Raw genomic sequence first — 20,070 nt, 5'->3', positions numbered from 1 at the left:
GGCACCTTTTGGGATGAGCACTGGGTGTTGTATGGAAGCCAATTTGACAATAAATTCCATATATTGAAAAAAAAGTAAACATTAAAAACAAAATTTTTAAAAAAGCTCAAAAGACTAAACAACAAAGTAATAAATAATTTCATTTTTCTATTTAATACATTTTAAAATTCAATGGACATAGTAGTAAATACAGTTGTAAAACCACAACATGATGTTTCTAGTCTTCTTAAAAATTCTGGATACCTAAGGAGAAAAGTCGTTAAAAGTTTGCTTTTCTTACAGTAACTCCGAATTTCAAAAAGGGCCCTATTGCCCTCACTCTGTGTTTACAAGCATTGTGGTGGTGGTGGTGACCAGAGGCCTCAGGTTTCTACCTGTAGGGTCAGACTCTATTATGAAAGTGCCATGAAAAGTAAAACGTGTGCTGAACAAACATGAAGCCCCACCATTGTTCACTAGGTGCATTGTGGCTGCTTTTAGAAATACGGCAAATATTTAATAGCGCTAGGGCTTACACAAATACATGTTCATCCATAATGAAAATCCATAATGGAATATGTATTTATTCATAATGAAAGCCAGACACTTTAAGCATTAAGGGAAGTTCACTTTATTCTTTGTGAATGGGCAGTTATTTAGTCCCTCTGTGCCTCAGCTCCTCACCTGAAAAGTGAGGATATATATAGCACTTACCTTTTAAACTCTGTATGGTGAGGGATGTTAGTTCATTAGACTTATCCTTGTGGTCATTCTGAAATATACTCAAATATCAAAGCCATATGTTGGACACCTGAAACTAACTTAATTTTAAGTCAATTATACCTCAAAAAAAAAGTCCCACAATATTTACCTGCTTTATAGGGTTAAAGTGAGAATTAAGTGGGATAGTTCGTGCAAAGAACTAAGAACAGGATTTGGCACACAAAAAGCCGTCAAAAACGTTGAGAATTACTACTAAATTCACAAAAATACATGCCGTGGAGGGGCATCTCAGGGTTCTTCCACCGAGGTCTAATGTAAAGATACATCTCTCAGAATATCACCGTCAGCTTTTGATTTCACTGTCAGAATCAGCCATGTCGATTTATTGGTGCGGTCATCTCACGGACATTTATTAAAGCCCTCATTCTCTGTTAGGTTTTGTGCCTGGGAATTAGTTGATCTTAATCTAGCACTTGATTTTTCACTGAAGGATGAAAGTTCCCAGCGTTATTAAATCTCCAGCATAAGCCAAGTCTTCAGAAAGGTTATTGTCAGAAACTAAGAGCGCCTTGAAAGGCGCCCGGATCAGGTGGGACGGTGGGAAGGGCTGGGCACTGTGCCTTGAGTACGCGAATAAGGGAGCTCCTGGCCTCGGCCCATTGACTGGCGTCGAGAACTCTCCCCCGCAGGATTTCTAGCAGGTGGCTGACTAGGAGGCAAGAATTGCCCCCTTTTTGAGTTAAATCACGTGCTTAAAAGTAAAGGTGGGGGCTGCCAGAGGGCCCTTTCCCCTCCGGCTGAAGGGCTTCATCCTGATGCGTTCTGGCCACATCCTCCTAGACGCGGATCAGGTAGCGTTCCCAGGGGAAGTGGGGCCTCACCTGCTGCAGGTGTCCCCAGGTGGTTCAGAGGCGTGGCCGTATGCCCCCCAGCCCCCCGCCCCGCTCCTCCCGGTTCCAAGCTGCGGAGCGGCGGCTCGCGTGCCCGCCGAGGGGAGGTCAGGCGCCTCGGGGATCTGGGGCCCGCTGGCGCGGCGCCCGGCCCAGGGCACCCCCGGCGGCCGTGAGGCCGCGCCTCCTCCCGGAACTGGCCGGCGCGGCCGGGCGGGGGGAGAGGCGGGAGCCGGGCTTTCGCGCACCGCGGGCCATGGAGGTCCTTCCCACGGGCGGGGGCCGGACGGGGCGCCCGGAGCCCGAGGCAGGGCGGGAGGGCGCGGCGGAGGAAGCGGTCGCCGGTGCGCCCCGGTCTGTGTGCCTGCGCGGGGCGCCCCCGGCGGAGCAGTCTCGAGGCTCCCGGGACTCCTGGGAGGCCGAGGAGGACCCGGAGCCCGGCGAGCCGCGGGGCGGCAGGACGAGCCGCACGGCGTCCCTGGTGAGCGGCCTGCTCACCGAGCTGTACAGCTGCACTGAAGAGGAGGAGGCGGCGGGCGGGAGCCGGGGGCCGGGGGGTCGCCCACGGCGCCGCGACAGCCTCGACAGCTCCACGGAGGCCTCCGGCTCCGACGTGTTCCTGGGCGGCCGCGGCGGCGACTCCCGGGTGCTGCAGGAGCTGCAGGAGCGGCCGAGCCAGCGGCACCAGATGCAGTACCTGCGGCAGAAAGGTGAGCGCCGGGGGCGGGGGCTTCGGGGGCTTCGGGGGCGGGCCGCAGGGCACCCCGCCGCGTCCGCCGGCGCTCTCGCGCTCGCCTGGGCACCCCTGGCTGAGCGGCGCGGCGCTCCGATATCACTGTTGGGGCGGCTCCTTTGACCTGCGGCTAGTGGCCGCGGTGTCACTGGTTCGTGGCTAAACTCAGTTCTTATTGTGCCCCCGCCCGCATCCCTCTCGAGCTGCTCAGTGGAAACTCAGTTGTTGGGGGTGGTAGGGGCGGGTCTCCGCTCCTCTGAGCGCACCGTGTTTGCAGGAGCCCCTAAGGGAGAGGCAGCCCACCTTCTAATTGCACCTGAACAGCTCTTTCGACTGTTGGGAGTTTCTGGTACGCGTAGCACAAGTTGCCTAGGGGGTGCCGAGAGAAGACCGGCGACTCCTGGGCCTGATTTTTTTTTTTTTTTTTTTTAATTTCTCCTAATCCGCCCTCCCTGGCCACACCACTAGGATAGTGTTTAACTAGTGAGGCAGAATAATTCGATAATGCAGTTTCTAAGCAGAGCGGATGAATTCCATTTCTGCCAGCCAGTCTTGTTTCAGGAAGCTCACTCGGCGACGGATTAGTGGAGGGCCCTACGCTGTTGGCTTTAGCACAGGGTTTGACTGCTGGTACCTTCGATTTGAAAATGGACGTGGCTTTTGGGGAGTGGGGGGGGGGAGAGGCTAATTTGGTGTTTCTTTTGTTATCAGACCCTGATGCTCACGTCCTAACTGAGGTTCCCCCCCCACACCTTAACTGTTCATAATAGCTTGCCTTCCAGGCACTAACAGTTATTACAGATGTCTTTTTCATAGATGTATCAAGACCTCAATTTATATAATAAAGTGAGGTGTGGAAAACAGATGCTAAGCCGCCATAACATATCTTGAATTAGTGTCCTTGTGCTAAATTACCAGGAGAGGAAGGAAGGAGAGAATACTATTGAATGGTCTCCTGTCTCCTAATTGTAAGTCTAGCTGGTGCCGGGTGGGGGGCTGGAGGGCCTCGAAAAAAAAAAAATTATAAAGGGAATAAATCTGTCTGCTTTCTCGAATCCGTGTAAACAGCTTTCAACTTCCTTCTTTGGCTTCCTAGCAAAGGTTTTTTTTTTCTCAGCTGATTGTTACAAATGACTTCTGCCTTCCTCCCCCTGCCTGGGACTTTGCCTGGAGTTGTGCCATTTAATTTTACACAGTTTTTTGGCTGTTCTCGGAGTGTTTATGCCAGGAGTTCCGTGGGGGCAATAGGTCTTTCCGAATCCAACAAAATCAACTCTGAAGAATTGTGATTTGCCTTTCTGTCTTTTACAAGGCCGTTCACTTTTCATTACTGAGCAAATTTGGGGGGTTGGCAATTTCCTCGTGGAAGAGGAAATTTGGCAAGCTAAAGTTTAAAGACTTTTGCCTGCGGATTTCAAACTAGTGACCACTCTACTAATTCACAAGATCTCCAAGAGTCTGTTTTTCCCAGGTCTCAGCCTTATTGCATAGTTGCCTGCTAACCTTTTCTTTCCTTTGAATCGACTCTGTTAAGATGAACAAAAGTGCCATATTATAATAATCTTATAGCACCCACACACACCCCCTTTATTGATGAGTATCATTAGAATATTAAGAATAAACAGGTGGAAGCACGTGGAAACAGCTGTCTGCATAAATAATTTTACAGCTTATTAGATTACTTGATTTTGTTTCAGGATCAAAAAATGCCCCTCCTATCATAATGCTTTGTAGATAACCTCTTCACTCTATTAGGATTTTTGCTGTAGCACCTATTTAGGTATTTGGTGTGTGTGGGTCCTTTATTTATGTGAAGCATCAGAATGGTTTCTCAGGAAATCTTGGCTCCCTTCTTGGTATTTTCATAAAGGAGGTGAACTTTGGAGTCAGAGTGCTTGAATCGATATCCTGCCACTGTTCATTACTCGCTGTGTGACCTTGGGCAAGCTATTTAACCTTTCTGTGTCTTATTTTCCTCACTTACAAATATGGATAATAATAACACCTACCTCCCAGAGAGGACTGTGGTGATAATTATGTAAGTTAATGTGTGTAAAATGCTCAACAAAGTTTAGATACTATTTTTATCAACATACACACTGGAATTTCTTAGAGAGGAAATTGTCCGCTGCTTGTCAGTCGGTCTTTTCCTCATTTATTTAACACTTATTTATTTAACAGCAAAAGTGGCTGATGCTGTGGGGCATGCAAAGATAAAGGAGACCTTATTATTCCTGTCTTCAGGATGCTTTATCAGCAGATACTGCTGTAGAAGACATTTCTAAACTCTGAAGATTTTTCCCATGTTGGATAATACACTTAGTTCAGAGCATCACAGAGCTGTGGATACCTTAAGAGTCACTGAAAATGACTCTTTGTTGGAAGGAAACTATAATGTAAAAAAAAAAAAAAAACAACTATAAAATGCAAGATAGTGATATTCCTACCCTTTCCGTTTCTGGAAGGAAAAATTTTAAACATTCAAAGAAAGGCTGTTTGCTCTGTGGAAGGGATCTAGGGACGAAGAGCCCCCTGGTCTCCTCTTTTAGCTTGTTTCCATATTTAATTTTCCTTAGAACACGACTGTTATCATTTAACCTAAATGTGTTCTTACTTTTCCGTATGTGCCACCAAGTTTGAACTCAGGGTAAGAGAAATGGCCTTTGTTCTCTTCTTCGGAGTAACCCCTTATTCTTATTTTAGTGCTATTTATATTGATGTTTATAAAGACTGTTCACATTTCTTTCTCAAAATAGTCTTGTATGCTAAACATAATTTGAGCCTGGGAGTACTACCTTGCCTAAGATCACAAAGATGGTTGGTTGGTCCAAAGGGAGTTCTTTTTATGGTCTAATACATTTTCCAGGATGTGGCTAAACATGATTGCTGTTAAAGGTCCACCTTGTACTGCTGTTATACAGACCCCCGAAGTTCTTTTTCTTTGACCTCTGGATTTTTTTTTTTTTTTTTTTAGCTTTTGAATACTTCTTTTGTTCTCTTTTGATCCTCTCTAGTTTCTCAAAGTCCCTTTAAAAACGAATAGACCCAAATCCCACACAGGATCTCTAATGAGGGCCTAGCCAATTCCGAGTTGCATGGAAGCTTCTTGCCTGACTGGCAGATCACACTCCAGTGACTAATGATAATACCAAGTGTGACAAACGAAACCCCCAAATTGTAATGATTATTCATATAAAGATTGCTGATAGTTCCGATTCCCAAGTCTTTTTTCGTTTGTGGAAAAACAGCTGTTGGGAATATTAATTTTATGAATGTAGAATTATCCTTAATTGATCTGTGTAAAGGAAATGTATCTTCTATCATATTTGAAAAACTGAGTTTCTAAAGTGAAATATTGTACCTAACAATCAAGCTATTGGAAGACTATATATTTAAAACCAAACGAATATTGCTATATTCATCTACATTAGAAAATGTGGTTATAGGGGCGCCTGGGTGGCGCAGTCGGTTAAGCATCCGACTTCAGCCAGGTCACGATCTCGCGGTCCGTGAGTTCGAGCCCCGCATCAGGCTCTGGGCTGATGGCTCAGAGCCTGGAGCCTGTTTCCGATTCTGTGTCTCCCTCTCTCTCTGCTCCTCCCCCGTTCATGCTCTGTCTCTCTCTGTCCCAAAAATAAATAAACGTTGAAAAAAAAAAGTAAAAGAAAATGTGGTTATATTATTTACTTTTAACGGATCAGTTACAAAGGTGAGTGCTTTTTTTTTTTAATTTGTTTTCAACATTTATTTATTTTTTGGGACAGAGAGAGACAGAGCATGAACGGGGGAGGGGCAGAGAGAGGGAGACACAGAATTGGAAACAGGCTCCAGGCTCTGAGCCATCAGCCCAGAGCCCGTCGCGGGGCTCGAACTCACGGACCGCGAGATCGTGTCCTGGCTGAAGTCGGACGCTTAACCGACTGCGCCACCCAGGCGCCCCAAGGTGAGTGCTTTTAAAAACATTTGTTATCAGGGGACGCCTGAGTGGCTCAGTTGGTTAAGCGTCCCACTTTTGGTTTCAGCCCCAGGCGTGATCTCAGTTTTGTGAGTTTGAGTCCCACCGCAGGCTCCATGCTGGCAGTGCAGAGCTGCTTGGGATTCTCTGTCTCCCTCCCTCTCTCTGCCCTTCCCCAGCTCATGCTGTCTCTCTCTCGCCCAAAACAAAGGAATAAACTTTAAAACAAAACCAAACGAAAATATTTGTTATCAAGGGTGCCTGGGTGACTCAGTTGGTTGAGTGTCCAGCTTCAGCTCAGGTCATGATCTCAAGGTTCGTGAGTTTGAAACTCGAACTGTTGCTGCTGTCGGCTTGGAGCCCACTTCAGATCCTCTGTCCCCTTCTCTCTCTGTCCCTCCCCTGCCCCCACTCACACATTCTCTCTCAAAAATGAATAAACATTTATTTAAAAAAAAGTGTTATCAGCTGTTAGATTTACCATTGATGTAACAGATTCAAAAGGATTCTTTTCTTGTAAGCTTACCGTCTGAGCACTTTAACGATACAAAATATACATGCCAATTTTCAGGCAATGAAAGGTAAATCTGCAACCTGAGCTAAATGTGACAAGAGTCTTTGCTTACATGTTGCAAGTAGCCTCAAAGATAAAACTTATCTTACAGTAATTATCTCACGGCCAGGGCAGGAAATGTTTGAGTGATTTATTTGATCAGAATATCTCAGCTGAACACGTGCATGTAATCCTGGGTGAGAAGCCAGAATTTACTTGGTTTAAATGAATGTTCTAGATATTCGTCCTATGATTGGTAAGTGTTACATGGGAATTTGTATTCTTCTCAGGGTATTTATTTTCTTATTTTTCTTTTTCTTTGATAGACACTAATGAACTGAAGACAATCCTTCAAGAGCTAAAGTATAGAATTGGCGTACAATCTGCAAAGCTACTTCGGCAGCTGAAGCGAAAAGATAGGCTTCTGCATAAAGTACAGAGAAACTGCGATATCGTGACTGCATGCCTGCAGGCTGTGTCCCAGAAGCGGAGTAAGTGCTGGAGTGGGGGTTATCCCTTTGGCCACATGCGTCTGGAATCTTAGTGGAGCTGAGCCAATAGTCGTTGTGTTTTTGAATATATGGCACAGTTTTAAATGGAAGCTTCTATCATCGAAACTGAGAGCTATGAGCAACTCAGTTTCCTGGGATTTTTTGTTTTGTTTTTGTTTTTTGTTTTGTAAAAATATATAGTACGTGTCTGATGTTACAAACTTCATTTTATTATTCTAGATTTGAAGTCGTACTTCATTTTGACAATGGTTATTTTTACCTGATGCTAAATAATGACTAAAATATTTTTAGAACTGCATCAAATAGACACAGCCTAAAAGGCCTTTGTTCTCTTCTTCTCTGTGTCACTCTTATAAGTGAATCAAACATTGGCTTTAAAAAAGGACCCTTTTATAACAGGAACTTACACTTGCTTTGAAATTTAAAAAAGATGAAATATTTTAATAAGTTAAATCTGTCTCATAGGTCATCCATTCACAGCTAAGAGCTGTGTGGTTTGTTAACTGAGTTAAACATGTTAAATCATTGATCCTTGTTAGCTATGGGATGTAAAACCTTGTGAATTAATCTTTTAATTCTCCATGCAATAGTTTTATGTTTTATTCTGCTAACATTTCCCTATTTTTGTTTTGTATTCTTTATTAACATGCAGCACGGCAGAACAGTATGTTCAGGTATGGCAAATTTAGGCACCAGTGATGTTTTGATCAAATGCCTGTGACAGGTTTTTGGGTGCATGTGAAAGTTGCTTTATTTTGTTTCTTTGTCCCACCACATTTTATATATGAAGTGATACCTTTTAGAGTTTTTTTTTTTTTAATTCCAAATTAAGATGTGTTTGTTTTCATAAGACAATTTTCAGGGTTTGACTAATTTCAGATAATAAAATTAATGGCTTAAACTTCATTCTTATGTTTATTATAAAAAGTAAATACCATGTTTTCCTCCTCCTGTTTTATTATGTCACTGTTTGTTATCCCCAAGTTGTTATTCTTGCTGTCTACTAAAGAAGGTTTCAACCTAATGTAAATTGAACAGAATGTTACGTAATTATCATAATGATATAATGGTCCATACAAGGAGCAGGAAGTAATTGAATTGACTGATTTTGAATAGGGTTTTCTCCAGAGCTAGGCACTTGTCTGAAACAGCTAGAGAAGGACGATATGGATATAGATATACATACACATGTGTGTATATTTTATATGTGTATCTATCTACAAAAAGTTGGCCTGTGTTATAAGTATTTGATATTTTTCCATGGATTCTGATTGATTCACAAGTGTCTAGTAGAAATTCTGTTATTTTCCCTTTATTTTGAAATACCTTGATTTTTCTCTTTTCAACTGTGTTTTCGTCTACCATTATTACTGTTGTACCAGGCATTAAAAGCACGAAGTGGTAAATGCATGGGGTTTGGATGTGGGAAAAAGTATAAGGGGGGGATGGAACCAGTGTTGGGAGACAGAGGGGAATGTCTGGCTGGCATAGGATCACGGGTTGATAATTACCAGGGACTGATAATCATTTAGAGTTTGAATTTACTTGACTGATAAAGGGACAGGCATTTGTGTCTTTTTAGAAAAACGTGTTCACGAGAACCTAATTCAATTGTGAATTTGAATGCAGCCTTCCTATGTATTTTTGAGTTTGTCTCTTTAAATCCAGCCACTGTTTCGTATTTCATAGAGTATGGGATTAATGCCTCTTAACCTTGGGAGTTACATTATCACCTTGGTAATAAGACTCTACTAAATGGGACAATGTTTTTTGTTGAATTAAGAAATGACAGTGGATCAGGGGTGCCGACTGAGCCACCCAGATGCTTAAGAGTTCTAAAGAATTTAGATCTCACTGTTTTGTAATGAATAACTGAGCTTTCATGTTAGCAGTGATTGGCAGTGATGCATTCAAATACAACATGTATGTTGACTTTTTTGTATTTAATGTACAGAAGTCCAGATAACCCTCATTTTCCGTACTATATATGGATTCAGTCCTTATAATTCTTTCCATAAGTGATGTTCTCCCTTTCATAACATGTTATAATATAATATAAAACTTTTTAACCTTTTTTTAAAATGGGTCATTTCCTATTGATATGCCAAAGAGGATATGATTTTATAAGTAAGTATGGATTATGAACCAAAATGACTAGGTTGTGTTTATTTCAAACACATATGCTGTAACTGCTTGGATTTTATGGTTTCTTACACCAAGCCTTACAGTAGAATCCCTTTATTACTTATTTATTTAGTTTGTTTGTTTCAAGTTTTTATTTAAATTCCAGTTAGTTAACATATAGTGTGATATTAGTTTCAAGAATAGAATTTAGCAATTCATCACTTACATATAACATCCAGTACTCATCGTAACACGTACCCACTTTAGGACCTATCACCCAGTTAGCCCATCCCCCTGCCCACCTCCCTTTCAGCAGCCCTCAGTTTGTTCTCTATAGTTAAGAGTCTGTGTTATGGCTTGCCTTTCTCTTTTTTTTCCCCTCTATGTTTTGCTTCTTAAATTCCACATATGAGTGAAATTATATGGTATTTGTCTTTCTCTGACTGATTTATTTTGCTTAGCGTAATAGACTCTAATTACATCCACATCATTGCAAATGGCAAGATTTCATTCTTTTTGATGGCTGAATAATATTCTATCACATATATATATGTATGTATATATATATATGTATATATATATGTGTGTATATGTATATATACACACATATATATATGTATATACCATATCTTCTTTATTTATCAGTTGATGGATATTTGGGCTCTTTTCATAGTTAGGCTATTGTTGATAATATTACTATAAATATCAGGGACTGTGTGTCCCTTCAAATCAGTATTTTTATATTCTTTGGGGAAACATCTAGTAATGTAAATGCCAGATCATAGGGTAGCTCTATTTTTAACCTTTTGAGGAACTTCCATACTGTTTTACAGAGTGCACGAGTCTGCATTCCCATGAGCAGTGTAAGAGGGTTCCTCTTTCTCCACATCCTTGCCGACTTCTGTTGTTTCCTGCATTGTTCATTTTAGCCATTCAGACAGGTATGAGGTGCTATCTCATTGTGGTTTTGATTTGTATTTCTCTGAGGATGAGTGATGTTGAGCATCTTTTCATGTGTCTGTTAGCCATCTGGATGTCGTCTTTGGAGAAGCGTCTATTCATGTGTTCTACCCATTTCTTAACCAGATTGTTTGTTATTTGGGTGTTGAGTTTCATAAGTCCTTTGTAGATTTTGGATACTAGCCCTTTATCTGATATGTCATTTGCAAATATCTTCTCCCATTTTGAAGGTTGCCTTTTAGTTTTGTTGATTGTTTCTTGCTGTACAGAAGCTTTTTATCTTGATGAAGTCCCATAATTCATTTTTTGCTTTTGTTTCCCTTGCCTCTGGAGACATATTTAGTGAGAGGTGACTATGGCCGATGTCAAAGAGGTTGCTTTATTTTATTTCACTTTTTATTTTTTATTAAAAAATTTTTTAACGTTTATTTTTGAGAGAAAGAGACAGTGTGAGCAGGAGAGGGACAGAGAGAGACAAGAGGCACAGAATGGAAGCAGGCTCCAGGCTCTGAGCTGTCAGCACAGAGCCCGAAGCGGGGCTCGAACTCACGAGTGATGAGAAAGAGAGAGAGAGGGAGAGAGGCAGAGTGCGAGTGGGGGATGGGCAGAGAGAGAGAGGGAGACACAGAATCCAAAGCAGGCTCCAGGCTCCGAGCTGTCAGGACAGAGCCCAACATGGGGTTCCAACCCATGAGCCATGAGATCATGACCTGAGCCAAAGTTGGATGCTTAACTGGCTGAGTCACCCAGGTGACTGAGGTTGCTTTAATTTCAAACAGGATGGGATTAAAAGCAGAATCAATATTTGCCTTGTAGAAGAGCATATGTTCCCCCGTATAACCATTTGTTAAAGATAACCATGGTATAGCCAATTTATTTTTTTTATTTTATTAAAATTTTTTTTAATGTCTATTTATTTTTGAGAGACAGAGCATAAGCAGATAAGGGACAGAGACAGAGGGAGACACAGAATCCGAAGTAGGTTCCAGGCTCTGAACTGTCATCACAGAGTCAGATGAATTTATGAGCTGTGAGATAATGACCTGAACTGAAGTCTGACGCTTAATCGACTGAGCCACCCAGGCACCCTTGGTGTAACCAATTTAATATTAATAGTAAAATTAATAATAAGAATGGTAGTGGTGTCACTATTCATTACGTGCATGCAGGCGTGCAGGAAAATCACCCTCAAGGCTTTAAGACAATGGGATAATTAGATGAATATTTGGCCACGAGTTCATCTGTTGTCTTTTTGTTGTTGTTGTTGTTGTTGTTGTTCTGATGTTAAAGTTAAGTGGTTTGCTTATTATGTGACTTGATTATTTTTCCTGAAGGCAGAAAGGAGGCTATCTTAACTATCAGCATTTCCTAATTTTATAATTTTCTGCATCGGTGTAGTAAATTTTTAAGTTATGCTGGCTGAGTTTGTGAAATGGTAGTATAAGCAAGTAATAAAATCTGTCATTGGAAAACTGTGGTAAGAGAGAAGGTGGAAAAAATGTGAACATTCATGAAAGTATTGTCTTTATTTTAGCCTTGTCAATAAGTACAGGAATTTTAAACAGCTTACTGCCTCATTTGATCAATGTGTCTGGCATCTTTAATACTGTGACTAAATCTTGCTGTCTATCATAAATACCTGGCAGACACACTTGCCAAATAGTGAATGGTAGTGGTCCTTATTCTTTTTTTTTCTATGGTTATCTTCTCTAAAGTAGCCTTCTCTGTGGCAGGAGGAGGAATTTGTGTGGCTTCAGGTTGGTGGCACCGACATTCAACATTTTCTGCTAAGAAACAATTCTCTGTGTTTTTAGAACAGATTATAAAAGTAAATGCACTCGACCCGCCATTCCCCTCCTAGGTATTTACCCAAGAGAATTGAAGACGTATGTCCCCACAAAAATGAGGACGTTCATGTTGGTAGAAGCACTATTCATAATAGCCCAAAAGTGGAAACCACTCAAATGTCTATCAGTGGGTGAATGGATTAACAAAAGTGGTATATCCATACGATGGAATAGTATTCAGCCATAAACAGGAATGAAGCACTGATTCATGTTACACATGGACGACCCTTGAAAACGTTACGCTAAGAGAAAGAAGCAAGACACAAAAGTCCACATATTGTATGCTTCTATTTGAAATGTCAGGAAGAGGTAAATCCATAATAATGGAAAGTCAATTCGTGGTTGCCAGAGGCTAGGGTAGGGCGAATGAAGAATGACTGTTCATGGTATACGTTTCTTATTAGGGTGACAAAAATGTTCTGCAATTAGATGGTGGTGATGGTTACACAATTTTGTGAATATACTAAGCATCACTAAATTGTAGAGCTTAAAAGGGTGAATTTTATGGTGTGTGGATTATATCTCAGTAAAATAAATACAGTCAAACCTTGGTTTGTGAGCATAATTCATTCTGTAAACATGCTTGTAATCCAAAGCACTTGTATATCAAAGTGAATTTCCCCATAAGAAATAAGGGAAACTCAGATGATTCATTCTAGAACCCAAAAATATTCATATAAAAATGATTACAATACTGTAATATAATACAAAACAATGAATAAAATACAAAGAAAAATAAATTAACCTGCACTGACCTTTGAAAACCTTTGTGGCTGATGTGAGGGAGATGAGAGAGGAGGGTTATTCTGCAGGACGACTTTCACTATCACTAATGGAATCACTGCTGTCTATTGGCTCAATAGAATCTTTTTCTTTTTGTGCAACTTTAACAAGCAACCTATCCAATGACACTTGCTTTTGCCCCCTTTTGAGGTTTTTGTGGAAACGTGCTGTTGCATTGACAATCACCCACAATCCTGCAGAGACAGAAAGAGAGAGAGAGAAAGAAAGGGAGAACCATTGGCTCGGCTGTGATCATGTGACATTAGGTGCCATGTACTACTCGTAATGCAAGACATGGCACATTTATCAAGTAAAAATTAGAAATGTTTGCTTGTCTTGCAGAACACTTGCAGAACAAGTTACTCGCAATCCAAGGTTTTACTGTAGAATGTGTTATTGGTACAATAAAAGTAATAAATGTAATAAAATAAATATGTATTAAAAATATAACCCACTCCTCATGGAAACTTTGGAAAATACAAAAGTATGAAAAGAGGAAAAATCGCTTTCGAAAGACATTTTTTCATAGTTTTCAATATTTATTCATGTGTTTTTTTATGCAAAGTTTTTCCAAAGTCAGCGTACAACATAACATTTTTGTATCCAAAATTGTCAAACTTTCCATTATTATGGATTTACCTTTTTTGTGTAACATCATAAGCTGGCATAAATTATCCATAAATATAATTTTGAACGATTAATGCACTGTTTTTCAGTCCATCATTTTGTTTTGTTACAACATTGTAATAGTGAAAAACCTTTCAGTCATAAGTACAGAAACACAAGCTGATTCAAGTGAAAAGGGAAATTGATTGGCTCACATAATTAAAATTCCAAGGATGTGGCTTCAGATGTAACTAAATCAGATACAGCTGCCTATATATAGTATCTTTAAGGGGCACCTGGTTGGCTCAGTTGGTTAAGTGTCCAACTTCGGCTCAGGTCACGATCTCACAGTTCAGACAGCTCAGAGCCTGAAGCCTACTTCAGATTCTGTGTCTCCTTCTCTCTCTGCCCTTCCCAGCTCACACTCTGTCTCTTTCTCTCTTTCTCTCAAAAAAAAAAAAAAAAAACAAAAAAACAACAAACCATCAACAAAAAAAACCCGCACCCCCCCCAATATTAAGAGTATGAAATCATATTAAGAATATGATTTCATCCCTTAGCAGTGCTTTCCTCTGCACCAAATAACACCAAAAGGGCCACTATGGCAGCTCCAATTAATCAACCTTACCTGAAAGCACAAAGTTCTTTCCACAGTTCCAGAAAGTTCCATAATTCATTTTCCTTGACCTAGCTGGGTCACCTGCTCACTAAGAATCAATAAATATTTATGTATGTAAGAAGGTGATAAAGTGATAAGTACTATGGGAAATAAAAAAACAGGTTAGGGCAGATTTGGAGTAGCCAACAATTGGTCCTGGTGTTACCAGTCTTTTATTAGATTTATTCATAGGTAATTAAGGTTTCTTGATGCTATTTTAAATTGGTATCTTTTAGAAAATTCATTTTCTGTTTGTTTCTAGTACATAGAAATATGGTTGTTTTCTGCATATTGACCTTATATCTAGCAATCTTACTTTTTTTGTTTATTCTAATTATCTGTACGTTCTTTTTAATTTTTATTTATTTTAATTTTTTTAAGATTTTATTTTTTTTAAGTAATCTCTACACCCAGTGTGGGGCTTGAACTTATAACCCCAAGATAAAGTGTTGCAAGCTCCACTGACTGAGCCAACAAGGCATTCTGATAAATTATTTTGTGTTAAAAAATTTTCTTAATGTTTATTTTTGAGAGCGATAGGTAGAGTGTGAGTGGAGGAGAGGCAGAGAGAGAGGGAGATACAGAATCTGAAGCAGGCTTCAGGCTCTGAGCTGTCAGCACAGAGCCTGACATGGAGCTTGAACCCACGAACCTTGAGATCATGACCTGAGCCAAAGTCGGATGCTTAACCGAATGAGCCACCCAGGTACCCCATTTTGTATTTTTTTAATGAACATAATCTTTATTATCTGTGATTACGGTCAGTTTTATGTCAATTTTCTTTACCATTCTTTCATTTCTTGTTCTTGTGCACTGGTTAAGACCTCCGTGATAATATTGAATAGAAGTAGTGATAATGGGGTGAAATTTTTTTCAGATGCAATCTCAGAGGGAAAGTCTTTTCCCCCCATCATTTCCCCATTAAGTACAATGCTTGCTGAATGTTTTCTATAGAAGTCCTTTATCAAATTAAGGAAATTCTCTTATCTAATTTGCTAAGATGTTGAACTTTATCATACGACTTTATTGCTGTATTGAGATAATATGTTGAAAGTTAAAACAACTTTGCATTCCTGGAAGTATCCTAATTAGGTCACAAGATGTATGTATTTGTATATACATATATTTCTGGCTTTGTTTTTCATAATATTTTATTGATGATTTTTATGGCTATGTTCATGAGTGACAAGCTTATGATTTTCCTTATAATGCTCTTGTCAGGTTTTGGGAGACTCCTAAAAGAAGCTATAGAGTGTGCTCACTTTTTCCATTATTTGGAAGAAATTGTGTAGGACTGGAATTATTTCTTTCATTTTTGATAGAATTCACTGGTAAAATATTTGGGCCTGAAGCTTTCTTTGTAGGAAGGTTTTAAATTATGTATTCAACTTAAAAAATAATTATAGGATTATTTATATTTTCTATTTCTTCTTGTATCAGCTTTGGTAAATTTATAGGATTTGCCCATTTCCCATACCTTGTCACATTTATGGACACAAAATTTTAAAGACTATTTTTTGTGTTCCTTTGGTGTTTCAAGATAGTAAAACAGTTCTACTGATTTATTTTTTTTTTTAATTTTTTTTTTCAACGTTTCTTTATTTTTGGGACTGAGAGAGACAGAGCATGAATGGGGGAGGGGCAGAGAGAGAGAGGGAGACACAGAATCGGAAACAGGCTCCAGGCTCTGAGCCATCAGCCCAGAGCCTGACGCGGGGCTCGAACTCACGGACCGCGAGATGGTGACCTGGCTGAAGTCGGACGCTTAACCGACTGCGCCACCCAGGCGCCCCAGTTCTACTGATTTAAAGAGGAATTCACTTCCCGCTTAAAATATGTTTTATTATAGAATGTATCATCATAAAGAACAGTATTTTAACAAATATGTATATTAGAAATATATTAAAAAAAATAAAGTTCTATGTATGTGGATATCTACTTACCAGAATTGAGTAACAGTTACTAGAACATTAGAAAACCCTGAGTGCTCTTCCCTGATTGAAATTTCCTCTCTTCCTCACATTCTCTTACTTTTCTTTGTAGTAAGAAAATGCTATGTAAATTCCTAAATAATGTATAGTTTTGAGAAACTGAGTAGCAAGCCCAAGCCTAGTTGTACACAGAAAGGGTAGTTAATGTTTGCCTCTGTTAGATAAAGGCTCCCAAGAGATAAACCAGGCTCTGGGTCATAGTCTGGTGTTGGGTACCCCTGAGAATGCACAGGACCCCCTTCTGGGGGAGTCAGGGAGCAAGGTGATAAATGAGGCTTGTGGCATCTGTCAGAGCTGAGGTTTAGGCTATTTGCTGCGTGATCAGCTAAGTTGGGGGAATGGCCTGCTTTTTATTTTTGATTCAAAGCTTTCCATGACTTGCTCTTGCTTCCAGAAGTAGGTCAAAACACAACACTTTTGTGGGCATGGAGGGGAGGAGAGGGTGACCACTTCCTCAGCACATTGTGAGATAAACAAGTCCAGATGAAAATGTGGACCTGCTCTCCCAGGCATTCTGTCCTTGAGTTAGAAAGATGGTCCAGTAGCAGGAAGCATCTTGCATTGACTGTCATCAATACAACTGTCACTTGAGCCACACTGCTACAATCTGGACTGATTGTGCTCAGTCTGGTGCAGAGCTGTTACCTTGGGGTTTCCCTTCCCTCTCTATGCCTCTCTCCTGTGTTGGATCTTTTGTTTCCCATATCCCACGTTTTCTTCTTTCCTGATTATTCTTTTTATATCATTGCCTGTATCCCCTCGAGCAAGGGTGCCTGTGAGGTAGAAGTTTGGAAATTGTGCAGGAATGAAGATGTCTTTTTTAGACCCTTCCTTTGACAATTTCATACTTCCTCTGTTGACTTCTCCCATTCTTCAGAAGTCTGGAGCCTTTCTGATTCCTTATCCTTTGTACTGGACTCTACGCGGGCCCCCCCCCCCGAAAGCTTGTGGAATCTTCTCTTTGTTCTTGGTGTTCTGAAATGATCACATTCTTTCTTATTTTGCTTGGTGTGGGTCTGTTTTCACCCATTGTGCCTGGCCTTGATAGACTCTGAGTCACGCAGCTTACATCCTTCAGTTCTGGAAAATTTATGTAAATTATTCCTTTGATGCTTTTCCTTCCTCCTTTTCTTTTTCTTCTTTCTGGAATTCTATTTTTTGGCTGTTGGAACTTCTGGATTAGTTCTTGAATATTCTTTGTTTTCTTATTTTCCATCTCTCTTTTTTTGGTGTCCTTTTGTTTTTTGTTTTACTTTCTTGCAGACTATCTCAACTTTATTTTCCCATCCTGCTATTGAGACCTCCTTTTAGGGGGATTGTTATTTGATTGTTTGTTTTATATATAGTATCCTACTCTTGTTTTATAGATTTATATATTTTCTTATTGCTTCAAGGATATTAATGATAGAGACTAAAATGGACAAACAGAAAACAATTTGGAGGAAAGAGATTATACAAGGAGGAAAGAAACTTTCAAAACTTATTATATTTAGAGTCTTTTCTCAGATATCTAGTAGTCCTTGGCTGTCTGCTTGTAATTAAGTGTGGGGGTCTAAAATAGTGACTTGAACTCTGAACTGTCCAGTAAGGCTTCTTGATTTTGAGCTTTGCTCAAGAGTCACCTGGATGGGTCCCCAGGTAAGTACCTTCAGGTCTTTCCTTTGGGGCTGCTCAGCTTCCTCAGGGAAGAGCTTGCTGACCTCCTGCTTGGATCGTGAAGGTCTGTGGGCGTAAGCGCTGGGATCTCTGCCTTCAGCAGTCAGCATGCAGGTGGTCGCTGAGTCCCTTTGTGTTAGGTCAGGTACTCACCGTCAGCTGGCTGTCCAGCAACTCTTTGTTTTAACCCTTTTCAGAAAGGAAACCTTCAAACGTTTGGAAGGATGACAGAGGAGTAATTGCCCAACCTCATGAAGTAGAGGGGAGGATGTAGGGATGCAGCCATTTCTCAACAGCTTCCTCCAGGTTCTCCTTAGTAAGCCTCCTCAAGAGCTGGCTGTCCATCTCTGAGTTTTGTGGAATATGTGATGTAATGAAGCTTTGCCTTGTCAATCTGAGATCTGGCTTTGTAGGCTCTAAGTCAGTTTCTACTTGTCCATATGCTTTTTGAGCTTCAACATTTTGTTGTTGTCTCTGCTGCTTTGTTTCCTGGTCCTTATAGGGTTACGATAAAGATCCCTGTACTGTAATTTTAGTGTGGTTTTGGTGGGGACCAGATTTACATGCAATTTTTTTCTGTCTGTCTTCTTCACTCAGATGTGCATATTCCTTTTTCATAAGTTCAGAAGGTAAAAAGAAATTAGCATTTTTTTTTTCAGGTTTTACTGAGATATATTTGACATATAAGGAAGTTAGCATTTAAATTAAGGTAGATTTGGGAGCTCCTGGCTGGCTCAGATGGCAGAGTGTAGAACTCTCGATCTCAGGGTTGTAAATTCAAGCCCCAGATTGTCATAGAGATTACTTAAAAATAAACTCTTTAAAAAAATCTTAAGGTAGATTTGCCTTAAATTTGGAACTTGGTGGCAGAACCGTGAGTTTTGGCACAATTTTGTTAATACGGATAACAGATTTAGGCATATTTTGATATATAATTAGCAGTTTGATCTGCCCTGAAGTAACTTAGTGAGAATATGACTAGATGAAAGCAACAGGATTGTAATTGCTTACAGTATTTTTAGCCATAGTTTCCTCTCATTAAAAAAAAAAAAAAATCTTTTTAGTTTTTCAGCTTAGGGTTATTTTTTCTGTTTTGTCCTAATTTGCTCATTCCTACGCATACTGCAAGTTTGTAGAATATTTGAAACAGTAACAGCTTTTGAACCTCCGACTTCCTAGAGATTGTTGGGGCTTTGAAAAAAGCAGAAGATGTTTGTTGTAGCTTTTAGAAAAAAAAAAAAAAAACCTGGAGGCGCCTGGGTGGCTCAGTCGGTTAAGTGCCGAGTTCAGCTCAGGTCATGATCTTGCAGTTCATGAGTTTGAGCCCCGCGTCGGGCTCTGTGCTGACAGCTCGGAGCCTGGAGCCTGCTTTGGTTTTTGTGTCTGCCTCTCTCTCTGCCCTCTCCCACTCATGCTCTGTCTCTCTCTGTCTCTCTGTCAAGAATAAATAAACATTAAAAAAATTAAAAAGAAAAATCTGAATCTCAAAGTCATCATAATTTAGAACCAGGAGAGAACTTAAATCTGATTTCTACTTACTCCCAACCTAATGGTTGAGCAAAGTGAAGGGTAGAGGAATTGAGAGCTTTGCTAATACTCACTCAGCTGGTTGGTGACTGAGGACTTCCTGGTTGGTGTCCTTGCTATCAGTTATGACAAGAGAAAAATATACAGCCAGCAGGGGGAGTTCTCATTCTCTCTTAAGCTTTCTTAAAACCAGTATTAAATTTATGTTCTCTGTACAGTAGTCCTCCCTTATCTACGAGGGGTAGGTTCCAAGACCCCCAGTGGATGCCTACAACCGTGAATAGTACCGAATCCTGTATATACTATGTTTTTTCCTATGCATACACACAACTATGATGAAGTTTAATTTATAAATTAGGCACAGTGAGAGATTAACATAACAAAATAGAACAATTATAACCATATACTCTAATGAAGGTTGTGTGAATGTGGTCTCTCTCTTTCTCTCTTTCAAATTATCTCACTGTACTGTACTCACCCTTCTTGTGATAATGTGAGATGATACAATGCCTACATGATGAGATGAGGTCAGGATATGATACATCAGGGGCATCATTTGCTTCTGAACTGTGG

The 20,070-nt window shown here is 40.3% G+C and overlaps 1 protein-coding gene across 2 annotated transcripts in view; it reads left to right on the top strand.

Moving 5' to 3' along the window:
* The first annotated feature begins 1,763 nt into the window (after window positions 1–1,763).
* The window catches only part of TBC1D30 (TBC1 domain family member 30), an 84,900-nt gene continuing 66,593 nt past the window's right edge, over window positions 1,764–20,070 (top strand). Inside the window, exons 1-2 of one of the 2 annotated variants that reach the window (XM_040491502.1) lie at window positions 1,764–2,302; window positions 7,160–7,324. In XM_040491502.1, coding sequence (XP_040347436.1) covers window positions 1,849–2,302; window positions 7,160–7,324 — 619 coding nt within the window. In that variant the 5' untranslated portion in view covers window positions 1,764–1,848. The remainder of the gene's footprint in view (window positions 2,303–7,159; window positions 7,325–20,070) is intronic. The other variant, XM_040491501.1, reaches the window with a different exon arrangement.

This window comes from Herpailurus yagouaroundi, unplaced genomic scaffold (assembly GCF_014898765.1).
Source record: "Herpailurus yagouaroundi ecotype Mexico unplaced genomic scaffold, PumYag 182, whole genome shotgun sequence".
Lineage (NCBI taxonomy): Eukaryota > Metazoa > Chordata > Mammalia > Carnivora > Felidae > Herpailurus > Herpailurus yagouaroundi.
This window is presented reverse-complemented; position numbering and strand designations above follow the sequence as displayed.